At 50.7% G+C, this 11,425-nt stretch overlaps 3 protein-coding genes and 3 non-coding genes across 6 annotated transcripts; 3 read left to right on the top strand and 3 right to left on the bottom strand.

Moving 5' to 3' along the window:
- Nucleotides 1–1,992: 1,992 nt before the first annotated feature.
- Ndufb10 (NADH:ubiquinone oxidoreductase subunit B10) lies at nt 1,993–4,135 on the top strand. Its single transcript, XM_005081599.4, has 4 exons — nt 1,993–2,231; nt 3,464–3,602; nt 3,748–3,887; nt 3,977–4,135. The coding sequence occupies exons 1-4, from the start codon at nt 2,084–2,086 to the stop codon at nt 4,078–4,080; spliced, it is 531 nt and encodes a 176-aa protein (XP_005081656.1). The 5' UTR covers nt 1,993–2,083; the 3' UTR covers nt 4,081–4,135.
- Nucleotides 4,136–4,233: 98 nt separating this feature from the next.
- Nucleotides 4,234–6,342, bottom strand: Rps2 (ribosomal protein S2). Its single transcript, XM_040748278.1, has 7 exons — nt 6,216–6,342; nt 5,881–6,060; nt 5,715–5,804; nt 5,474–5,581; nt 4,901–5,234; nt 4,589–4,680; nt 4,234–4,356 (listed from the first exon to the last, which is right to left on the bottom strand). Exons 2-7 carry the CDS (start codon nt 6,055–6,057, stop codon nt 4,276–4,278), a joined length of 882 nt encoding a protein of 293 aa, XP_040604212.1. The 5' UTR covers nt 6,058–6,060; nt 6,216–6,342; the 3' UTR covers nt 4,234–4,275.
- On the bottom strand, nt 4,744–4,874 carry LOC121141650. The gene has a single exon (XR_005878614.1). It is a non-coding gene; the product is annotated as a small nucleolar RNA SNORA64/SNORA10 family (small nucleolar RNA).
- On the bottom strand, nt 5,303–5,436 carry LOC121141649. Its single transcript, XR_005878613.1, has one exon. It is a non-coding gene; the product is annotated as a small nucleolar RNA SNORA64/SNORA10 family (small nucleolar RNA).
- Nucleotides 6,343–6,533: 191 nt separating the features above from the next.
- On the top strand, nt 6,534–6,660 carry LOC121141684. Its single transcript, XR_005878647.1, has one exon. It is a non-coding gene; the product is annotated as a small nucleolar RNA ACA64 (small nucleolar RNA).
- A 2,239-nt stretch (nt 6,661–8,899) lies between these two features.
- On the top strand, nt 8,900–11,400 carry Rnf151 (ring finger protein 151). The gene is made up of 4 exons (XM_040748279.1): nt 8,900–9,036; nt 9,340–9,485; nt 9,997–10,093; nt 10,889–11,400. The coding sequence occupies exons 1-4, from the start codon at nt 9,034–9,036 to the stop codon at nt 11,357–11,359; spliced, it is 717 nt and encodes a 238-aa protein (XP_040604213.1). The 5' UTR covers nt 8,900–9,033; the 3' UTR covers nt 11,360–11,400.
- The last annotated feature ends 25 nt before the right edge of the window (nt 11,401–11,425 follow it).

Below are 11,425 nucleotides of genomic sequence, written 5' to 3'. Positions count from 1 at the left end.
AAGGCTTACACATCCTGATCACAGTCCATCATTGAGGGAAACCAATGCGGAACTCAAGTCAAAAATTTGAAGGCAGAGACTGAAGTGGAGACTGGGTAGTGGTGGCACACGCCTTTAGTCCCAGTGCTCAGGAGCCAGAGGCCAGTCTGGTCACTTAGACTCAGAAGTCTACCTGCTTCTACCTTCTGAGTGCTGAAATTAAAGGCATGTACCACCCCCTCTCCTGGCTTTTTTCTTTTTCTTTCTTTCTTTCTTTTTTTTTTTTGAAATAGAGTTTCTTTGTGTAGCCTTGGCTGTCCTGGAACTGGCTCTGTAGATCAGGCTGGCCTCAAACTCACAGAAATTCACTTGTCTCTGCCTCCTGACTGCTGATATTAAAGGCCTGTGACACCACTGCCTTTTTTATTTTATATTTGGTTTTTGGAGACAGGGTTTCTCTGTGGCTTTGGAGGCTGTCTTGGAACTCACTCTGTAGACCAGGCTGGTCTCAAACTCACAGAGATCCACCTGTCTCTGGCCTCTGGGATTAAAGGCTTGGGCCACCAATGTCCAGCTACACACCACAGCCTTTTTAAATTAAATCTTATTTTATTTTATCTGTGTGGGTGCTTTGTCTGTAGGTATGTTTGTGCACTATTTGTGTGCCTGGTGTCCTTAAAGGCCAGAAGAGGGCACCAGATCCTCTGGAACTAGAGTTACAGTCAGTTATAAACTGAGTGGTAGGTATCAAACCCAGGTTTTCTGGAAAACCTGTTAACTTCTTTCTTTCTTTTTTTTTAAAGAAATTTTTATTTTATTTATTGTTGCTGGGAATCGAACTCAGGACCTCTGGAAGAACAGTCAGTGCTCTTAACCTCTGAGCCATCTCTCCAGTCCTCCAATTGCTTCTTTTTCTTTTGAGAAAAGGTCTCACATTATAGCCCATTTGGCCTTGACCTCTTGGCAATCCTTCTACCTCGGTCACCAAAATGGCAGTCAGGCTTATAGGCATGAACCTACATATCTGGTTCCCTAAACTGGTCTTGAAGTCCTGGATTCAAGTGATCATCCCAGCTCAGTCCCTCGTGTGCTCCTTCTATAGGTTTGTGCCTCTTGCCTTCTATCTTCTTTTTCTTTCTTTTTTGTTTGTTTGTTTTGTTCTGGCCTGGAACTCTGAGATCCAAGTGCCTCCAGGGTGCTGGGATTAAAGACGTGTGCCACTGCTGTTCTGAGTTATTTTTCAATCCCAAGAGTCTATTGTTACAGAATCAAGGTCCTATAGTTGTGTAATTACTGAGTCCACTAGGCTTAAGATGTCCCTCAGGGATAGTGGTTTTGCATTATATATTAAGATTCCATGCTACCAAAATGTTAAGATTTGTGGGTATCATAAACTGATTTTTGTGTAATACTAGATTTGGTAAGTCACTGCAGTTGATAGCTTTATGTTCTTAGTCCCCAACACTGGCAGGAGGTGACCAGCACCAACATGACAGATAGGTGAGGATTTCCACTGCCCAGGCTGCAAAGCCACTTCTATACACATGAACTCAGAGTTTGGGCAGTGCAGTCCTGGACAGTGAACAACTTGGGGCACAAGAGTTCAGGACTAGAGAAGAATCCCCCCAGAGCAGGGTAAAACACTCTGTGCTTACTCTATTCTCCCATGGACTACAACGGGACAAGCCCTGCCTTTTCAGAGAAGCACCCAGGTTCACTGGCACCCACAGACTAGAGGGCTTAGCAGTCCAGAATGACTTCCTGGAGTAGTGGGGCGTTTGGTGTTTCTATTATTGGTTGATTTGTGTGTGTCCTCTTTGCCAAGCCGTGTTCACCTTGCTCTCTGCTAATTTCGCAGGTAAGTCAGGGCAAAGCTTTTCCCAGTGAACCCTGTCCAGCTAAACCAGGATGCCACTGTGCAATAGCGCTGGGAACCACAAGAGGGTGCCCGAGAGCTGAGCCACGATCCCGTGGTGCCCCGCGGCTACCCACTGCGCAGGCGCAGCACCGCCTTTCCGCGCAGGCGTGTTTTCTTGTCCTCCGCAGGCCGAGCTGGTCCGGACGCGAACGAATTGGAGGTCGGCAGGGAGGGTTTGCTGCAGCCATGCCGGACTCTTGGGACAAGGATGTGTACCCTGAGCCCCCGCGCCGCACGCCGGCTCCCTCGCCACAAACCTCGCTCCCCAACCCCCTGACCTACTTTATGAAGGCCTTCGATCTCGTCGTGGACCGGCCCGTGACCCTCGTGAGAGGTACAGGGTCTGGGATCCCACCCGCTCAGTGGATCCTGGTACCCCACGGATCCCACGTCCAGTGCCCGTCCCCAGGGTTCAACCACCAGCCGCTGCACGTTGCTTTCCCACATCCAGAGCCCCCGAGTCCAAATAGACTTTTTTTTTCGTTTTCGTTTTATTTCGTTTCCAAGTCATCTCTTAACCTTCCCCAGTGCACCTAGGACACCCGCTGCCGGAACCTTTTGATTCCCCGCGCAGCACCCCAGACCTCCCATCGCCTTCCCGGCACTACGCCCTCCCATAAGTCTTTCTGCCTTCAGCAGAACCCGGACTACCTCAGACCCCTGTCGCTCGTTTTAAATGGTAGTAACCGGAAGTTAGGCAGTGGTGGCTCTTGTCTTCAATCCCAGCACTGGGGAGGTTGAGGTAGGTGACTGAGTTAGAAGCCAGCCTGGTCTACAGAGCAAGTTCCAGGACGGATAAGTTTACACAGAAAAAGCCTGTCTTAAAAAAACAAAAAACCAGGCCGGGCGGTGGTGGCACACGCCTTTAATCTCAGCACTCGGGAGGCAGAGGCAGGCGGATCTCTGTGAGTTCGAGGCCAGGCTGGACCGACAGCCTCCAAAACAATACAGAGAAACCCTGTCGTAAAAAACAAAAACAAAACAAAAAACGGTAGTGGTCGGGAACCTAGCCCACCACCAGTGAGTTTTGCTACTTGTGCTCCAGTAGCCGGTCAGTAAGCTCTTGTGGAAATTGATAATTTGCTATCCATCTGCATGGTCAGTGTTTGTCCAGGACCTCTGGAAAGAGACTGTGTTCACAGTATACAGACAGTAACTTGGATTACAGACAAGTCACTGTCCCTGGTTTATAGGTCTTTGGGTTAGGAAAGTGGAAGTTTACATGCCAGTTCCAAGGTCAGCTCCATTTTTGTGGTAGCATCTCAATGTCTGAACTCTGTGCTCTTTAACTTGGGTCCTACTGCTGAATTGCTAATGGAACTTCCTTGTCTACTCAAACCTCTGCACCATGGGGCAGGTAGGCCCAACTGTGTTCTCAATCCTAAATTGAGTATGTATCTTCTATGTAAGGAACTGCTTTCTAAGATGGGTAGGGGCACAGGTGAGTAGCGGTTAACCACTAGCAGTTCCTTCACAGGACCGCCTCTGTGTAAAAGCTTGGAACTTTAGACCCCCTAGCTAAAGTCTAAGCAGACAGGCCTTGAGTTTGAGGTGTTCTCTCTGCAGAGTTTATTGAGCAACAGCATGCCAAGAACCGAATTTATTACTATCACCGGCAGTTCCGACGTGTGCCAGACATCACAGAATGCAAACAGGGTGATGTCCTGTGTATCTTTGAAGCTGAGATGCAATGGAGAAGGGACTAGTAAGTACACAGCAGGGGACAATTGCTGGCGTGGCCCTATCCTTTGTAAAACCCTCCCTTCCTGAAAGGACCCAGACTCCTGGGCTGAGGCAGGCCTCCACCCTAAACTTCCTGAGACAAGCATTGTTATCCTTTATTCTTGCAGCAAAGTTGACCAGGAAATTGTCAACATCATCCAGGAGAGGCTTAAAGCCTGTCAGCAGAGAGAAGGAGAGAGTGCAAAGCAGAACTGTGCCAAGGAACTAGAGCAGTTCACCCAGGTGGCTAGAGCCTACCATGACCGCTGTAAGTCTAACCCTTGCTTCTGGTTTCTCCACCTTGTCCAATTCCCACAACGTAAATAAAAGGCCATTTGCACTCCATCTCTTTTACAGATTATGACCTGGGAGCCTATTATTCTGCCAGAAAGTGCCTGGCAAAGCAGAAGCAAAGGATGCTGGAAGAGAGGAGGGCTGCCAAGCAAGCAGCTGCTGCGTAAGACTCCAAGAACTCTGTATTGTCACATTGCTGAAATAAAGTGACTGTGTACCCTGCCTGTGATTTAGTGTCCACTACTGCATAGCCTACAGGCTGTGAAGCTCCAAAAGACCAAGCACGGGGAGGATAGCAACCCAAAAAAAAGACAAAACAATTAACAGACTTAATTCACTTTATTTTTCTTGTATGAAAACCCTTATGTGGTGGCCACAGCTGGAGCCTGGGTCCTCTGAACAGAGACTCTGGTGTGGGCTTTCACAAGATGGTCCGTGAATTCCTGAAAAGATAAGTGGGACATTAATACAACACATCCCTTACTCAGGTGGTGGCCTTATATGCCTTTAATCCCAGCACTCCTGAGGCAGATCCATGCTGATGGATCTGAGATCTGAGTTCAAGGCCAGCCTGGTCTGCAAGAGCTGGCTCTAGGACAGCCAGAGAGAAACTGCCTCGAACACCCACCCAAAAGAAAGGCCAAAGCAGCCAATACACCAGCTGAATCAGTGTACCTGATAAGGAGACTTGGTGAACACAGTCTCTTTCCAGAGGTCAGGGGTCAGGTAGCTGTAGGTCTTGGAGATGGCATCAAAGGTGGCCTTGGCTGGAAAGCAGTGACAAGGGTCAGTGGCTTAAAACCCAAGATAAGAGGTCCCTCCCACTAAGAAGCTGTTGCACTCCTGGGAGCAGAGGGCCACTTTGGGGCACGTCTGCTGTGCATTAGGAGGGCCATCCTCTCTCTCCCCTAATACGCCAAGCACACACTGGACCAGTGTGCTGCAGCGGAGCTGAGAGATGCCACAGCAATCGGGTGAGCTACGTACCAAAGTTGCCCAGGGTGGCAGTGCAGCCCCTGGCTGACGTGTAGCAGTCATCAATACCGGCCATCATCAGTAGCTTCTTGGGCACAGGAGCAGAGACGATGCCAGTGCCTCTAGGGGCAGGGATGAGACGCACCAACACAGAGCCACAGCGGCCCGTCACTTTGCATGGGACAGTGTGGGGCTTGCCAATCTTGTTCCCCCAGTAACCTCTCCGCACAGGGACAATGGAAAGCTTGGCCAAGATGATGGCCCCCCGGATGGCTGTGGCTACCTCCTTGGAGCACTTCACACCAAGACCAACATGACCGTTGTAGTCCCCAATAGCGACAAAAGCCTGTGAAGAAACTTGACTTAGGTGAAATGGCTTGTGAAACTTCATAGAACCAACATACCCCAAATAGGACCTGTGGTGCTCCTCTAGGAAAGAGAGGCCACTCTGAGGCCAATCAAAGGTACTAGAGGGAACTCATTTCTCTCTCTCCCGGTACGAAAGTCACACGGGTGAAACCTAGTGTAACTATGCAGAGTGAGAGAGTTAAACACCTCCACCTTGCCAACGAACAAACTTAATACCTTGAACCTGGTGCGCTGGCCAGCCCGAGTCTGCTTCTGTACTGGCATGATTTTTAGAACTTCATCCTTTAGAGATGCGCCCAGAAAAAAATCAATAATCTCGGATTCCTGAAGCAGAAAGTTAGCGGGAAACATGTTGTTTGTTTTCCATCACTGGACAGAAAAGGCTATCCAAATCCTCTCCATCTAGACAGCCACCTTCCCAGCAAAACCACGTTTCAGCACCTCGATGTCTTTGTACCTTAATGGGCAGGGAGAACAGATAGATCTCCTCCAGGGACTTGATCTTCATATCCTTAACCAGGCGGCCCAGCTTGGTGACCGGGATCCACTGAAGGAAAACACCAGTCAAAGGGCTGCCTCCTGCAGAGAGCGCGCTGCCCGCCCCGCCCACGGCCCGGACCTACCTCCTTGTCTTCGGCTTTACCTCCACGAGCCCCACGGCCTCGACCACGACCGCGGCCTCGACCACGACCGCGGCCCCTGAGGCCACTGCCGAAGCCTCCGCGGAAGCCGCCGCGGCCGCCTAATCCCGGGCCCCCGGGTCCTCCGGGCCCTCCCGCTGCACCGGCGTCATCCGCCATTTGCTAGAGACAAAAAAGAAGCGATTCAGAAGGATACTCGGCTTTGCGGCCGCTTGTGGTTTCGATAGGGGACCTCCCGCCCGAGGGCGCCTCCGCCCGGATGCCCACCGATTTCCACGGCCCAGGCACCAAGGCCGAACCCAGAAAGACAGACTCACGTGTTTTCCCGAAGTAGAAGAAGAGCGCGGCTGTGCGGAAGGGAGATTTTATAGTGCACCAAACGCCGCGATATCTCCACTGCCGGTGCAGCTCACCGCAGACTGTAATTGGCTGCGTGTTGTCTCCCCACCCCCCGCCACGTTCCGCCTGCGCCTGCGCATATTGCCTCGCCGAAGCACGCCGACTGGGAGGGCCTATAAAAGTCCGGGCGGCGCCTCTGCGGCCTCCTAGTGTTTGTCGTTTCCTGCCGTCTGTCTCTGCCCCAGGTAAGGTGGGTCTCGGCGGCCATGCGTTCGCCGTGGGCTGGGTAAATGGGCGTTCGTTGAAAATCATTTTCGGCCTTGGCTGTGACCGGAGGTGAGATTCGGCGCCCAGAGCCACAGGGGCCTCAGCTCACCGCCCGCTGCCCCAGTGTGGGAGGGTGAAACCCAGGCCTCTACATTCCCGATCGCTCGCGGCTCTCGCGGCCTGGCGTGTGGCATCGTTCCTAACCATGTTCCCTATCCACAGGTTCCACTGGATCTGGAGGCTGCCGCATCTTCGCCCACGAAAATGGCTGGGTTCCGATGCCCTCTCCTCAAATAAAGTGGTTTGTTTAACTTAACTTACCGTGTATGTATTTCTTGGGGGGAGGGTTTTTGTCAGTCTAGGTGAAAAACGTATTCGTAGTTGGATGCGTTAGTCCCAACAGGCAGTCAGACCCCATTTTTGTTTTGTTTTTCGCGACAGGGTGTCTCTTGGAACTAGCTCTTGTAGACCAGGCTGGCCTCAAACTCACAGATCCTCCTGCATCTGCTTCCCGAGTGCTGGGATTAAAGGCGTTTTCGGTTTTTTGTTTTTCGAGACAGGGTTTCTCGTTTCTCTGTGGCTTTGGAGGCTGTCCTGGAACTAGCTCTTGTAGACCAGGCTGGTCTCGAACTCACAAAGATCCGCCTTTCTCTGCCTCCCAAGTGCTGGGATTAAAGGCGTGCCCCACCAACGCCCGGCGATCTTTTTTTTTAGTGTGCTTTTATTTCGACTGCGCGTTTGTGTAGTCACCACGTTGTCTGATCACCTGGAACTGGAGTTTCATATAGTTGAGATTCTTTTTGTGGCTAGTGGGAACCAAACCCAGGTCCTTTGAAACGAAAATGGCTCTGAGTCATCTCCAACCCTAAGTATAGTTTTGCTTTTAAGACTGGGTCCTGCCGGGCGGTGGTGGCGCACGCCTTTAATCCCAGCACTCCGGAGGCAGAGGCAGGCGGATCCCTGTGAGTTCGAAGCCGGACTGGACCGACAGCCTCCAAAACAATACAGAGAAACCCTGTCTCATAAAAACCAAAAAAAAAAAGACTGGGTCCTACTGTGTATTTAGTGAGGACATGGAATTTAGCAATCCTGCTTCAGCCTTCCAAATGTCACTACACAGGTAGAATAGGGGGGATTTGTGTGTGACAAGTTTCAGTTGGGTTAGACTTGTGTCCTGATGCCCCAAATGTGCTGTGCAGCAAAGCAAGGATCCTACAGTAGTTTCAGTGTTCGACTTCTTCAAATGACTGGAACTTGGCTGTGGTTGCTTGCAGTGAGGAAGCAGAGGCAGGCCTGCCAAGGTGACACTAGTGAGGTCCCAGCTCGGGCACCTGCACAGACCTATGCAGACAAACTAGAAGATGACCACATGGAAGGAATGTGATGGCATTTCCTCCCCTAGGGAGACATCTGTTCACCCCAGTTAGGGCACTAGTGATGACGAAAGTGTGATCCCTGAAGTTAAACTTGATGAGGCGATATCGAGCACGTGTGCCCCTGAAACAGTAAAGTCCTACCCAATCAAAGGTTATGACCTGGAAACTTCATGGAGTGGCCCTAAATTACTCTGTGTACTCCAGGATACCTGCAGCTGAAGGAGAGCATCATGAGTACCTCTACTACTGTTCCCTTAGGCCTACTTTTTTTTTGTTTCGTTTTTTGAGACAGGGTTTCTCTGTGGCTTTGGAGGCTGTCCTGGAACCTGCGCTGTAGACCAGGCTGGTCTTGAACTCACAGAGATCCACCTGCCTCTGCTTCCTGAGTGCTGGGATTAAAGGTATGTGCCACCAACGCCCGGCTTTCCTTAGGCCTACTTTGTATTCTGCTTAGTTAATGTAGTTATCTGGCCAGTGTGATCTCTATGCCAATATGGAGATGAGGTTATACTCAAAAGAACTACACTACAGCATGTATTCTAAAATTGTTATCTCCCAAAGGCCTTTTGGTTTTTATTTTTTCCAGACGGTTTCTCTGTGAAACAGCCCTAGCTGTCCTAGAACTAGCTCTGTAGACCAGGCTGGCCTCAAACTCAAAAGAGACAGGACTACTTCTGCCTCCCTTGTACTGGGATTAAAGGCTTTGCTTATGCTACCACTGCCCAGCCACCTTTCTTTACAGTTAAATTGAAAAAACTGGGCTTTTTTTACAGGATGGGGCTCCTACTATTGGGCTTAGTTCTTAGTAAAGGGACGTTTGTGGAGAAGGACCAATATCTGAACTGACCACCCAGTCAGTGGAGGAGGCTGCAGTTCCTGGGATCCTCCTGGCCTTGGGAACCAGACCCTAGAAGCTTAGGCTCAACTGTCAGCCACAACCAAGGCAAGGGAGAGAATCCACAGACTACTCCTGAGTTGAGGCTACCCTACCACTCACCTTCAGAGGGTAAGCCACAAGGTCCCAATTGGCCCTGAACCACAGCTGTGATTGGCCTGAGCTAGACAATGCCACTGTGATGTCGGGCCACATGTGCTGTGAAATGGAGGCTCCTGAGCCCTTGGCCTCAGTGGAGCTGCCGTCCAGACACAGATCATGGTGAGTCCCTGGCCTCTTTCCACCAGCTGTCTAGGAATCAATCCTATCTCACTCTGAGAATGAATGTTAGTTCTTTTATGGGACAAGAAAACATTTCAGAAGGCTCTAGGTGGTATTCCAGCTTCAGTCAAATACTGGCAAATCTTGGGGGAGTCGATTCCCACGGGTTTGCCCTTGAGTTTCTTTATGTAGCCTGCCTCCCTACTGAATGATTGCGGAGATATCTTGATGGTATGAGTGCTTTGGGACATGGACTTGGAGTCTGGTCCCACCCAAGCTTTAACACTGACCTGGCCTTTACAGAGTGGTGGGTACGATCTCAACCTCTTTGCCAGCCCTCCTGACTGCAACTTCGTGTGTTCGGTCTGCCATGGGGTTCTCAAGAGGCCAATGAGGTTGCCATGCAGTCACATCTTCTGCAAAAAGTGCATCCTCCAGTGGCTAGCCAGGTGCATTGGGAATCCAGGGGAGGAGGGTAAGGCTGGGGGCGGGCAACTCCCATGGCCAAGAATGGAAAGGTCTACCAAAAACTGGGTTTCTTTTTTTTTTTTTAAGATTTATTTATTATGAATACAACATCCTGCCTCCATGTATCCCTGCACGCCAGAAGAGGGCACCAGATCTCATTATGGATGGTTGTGAGCCACCATGTAGTTGCTGGGAATTGAACTCAGGACCTCTGGAAGAGCAGCCAGTGCTCTTAACCTCTGAGCCATCTATCCAGCCCCCCCAAAAATGAGATTCAATGGCTATAAGATTCAGATGCAAAATCTGGGACACTAAGAAAGTGTGTGCCTCGCTCTCTGGTGTCAGAAGTCCCTTGCCTCAGCTCGGTAGCCAAATCCTCATTGCTGGGCCCACTTCATGCCTCCTCGAGCCAGGTTATCCCATGAAGGCTTGCTCTGGCAGGCATGTGACTTCCAGCTTCCATTTCCAACATTGCACTGATACCTCTTTTAGACAAAACACCTGTCCATGCTGTAGAAAAGAGGTGAAAAGGAGAAAGATGGTCCAAGTGAATAAACTCCGGAAAACCATTGGACGCCTGCAAGTCAAGGTAGCTCAGAGCATCTACTCCAGTCCTCTTGGCGAGGTGGGGGGACATGGGACAGGACGGGACGGGACAACATGGGATGGGACAGAAGAGGTGACAAGAAGAAGGCCCTTGTGAGAACCAAGTATAGGCCAAAGGCCATAGACATGGTTAAAGAGTATGAATCTACCATTGTGTGTGATGGAGCAAGCTGCTTATCCTTTCTGGGGTCCCTTGGAACTCCAGGTGTAATGTGGGGATTATAACCAATGTCAGGGATGAAGTGCCTGGTGCACTAGCCATTACTCTCCAGCTCTCTAACTTTACAAAGTGGAAAAACTTAGAATCACAAAAGTTTAGCAGGCAGCAAGGTGTGATAGTGCATGCCTTTAATCTCAGTACCAGGGAGGCAGAAGCAGGCTGATCTGAGTTTGAGGAGGCCAGTCTGGTCTACATCGCAAGTTCCAGGGCAGCCAGGACTATAACAAAGAAAAACATTCTCAAAAAAACCGATAAAAAGTTTAGGAGGGCCGGGTGTTGGTGGCGCACGCCTTTAATCCCAGCACTCGGGAGGCAGAGGCAGGCGGATCTCTGTGAGTTCGAGGCCAGCCTGGACTACAGAGTGAGTTCCAGGACAGCCTCCAAAGCCACAGAGAAACCTTGTCTCGAAAAACCAAAAAAAAAAAAAAAAAAAAGTTTAGGAGACTCCAGAGTTCATTTGTTTCATAGGGGATATCATAGATCAGAGATTATATGGGAACCCCAGGTGGCAATGCCTAACCTAGTTTAATTCACACTGAGTTTTCTTATATTCCCTAGTGCAAGAACGCTGCAGCTGGCTGCTTGGTGACATGCCCTCTGGCTCATCGCAAGGGACACCAAAACTCATGCCCCTTCGAGTTGATGGACTGCCCCAATGAGGGCTGCACTGCTCGGGTTCTGCGTGGGGTCCTGGATGAGCATCGACAGCATTGCCGGCAGGGTGGCCAGCAGCGCTGCCCCTTAGGCTGTGGAGCTTCTCTGGCTGCCTCGGAGAGTGATCAACACAACTGCTACCGTGAGCTTCGTGATGCTTGGATCCAGCGCCACCAGCGCAACCAGCACCTGCTGCTGAGCCTGCTGCGACGCGTGCGCCGAGTGCATCGCACCACCAACTTCATCCGCCGGCAGCTGGCACAGTTGGGCAACTTCATGGAAGATGACTCCCTGCTTCTGAGTGCCAGGGTACAGGAGAATGAGGTTGCCCCGGAGGCTGAGATGTGGGATGGGCAGGGCCAAGGTGTCTTATAAAGGAGATAAATAAACGCTGAGCCCAGGCCTGACCCACCTAATGTCCTATGCATGCTGTGTGCTCTG

The sequence above is a fragment of the Mesocricetus auratus genome, unplaced genomic scaffold (assembly GCF_017639785.1).
Source record: "Mesocricetus auratus isolate SY011 unplaced genomic scaffold, BCM_Maur_2.0 Super-Scaffold_100007, whole genome shotgun sequence".
NCBI lineage: Eukaryota > Metazoa > Chordata > Mammalia > Rodentia > Cricetidae > Mesocricetus > Mesocricetus auratus.
The sequence above is the reverse complement of the archived record's forward strand: the minus strand, read 5'-3'. Positions and strand labels throughout refer to the sequence as shown.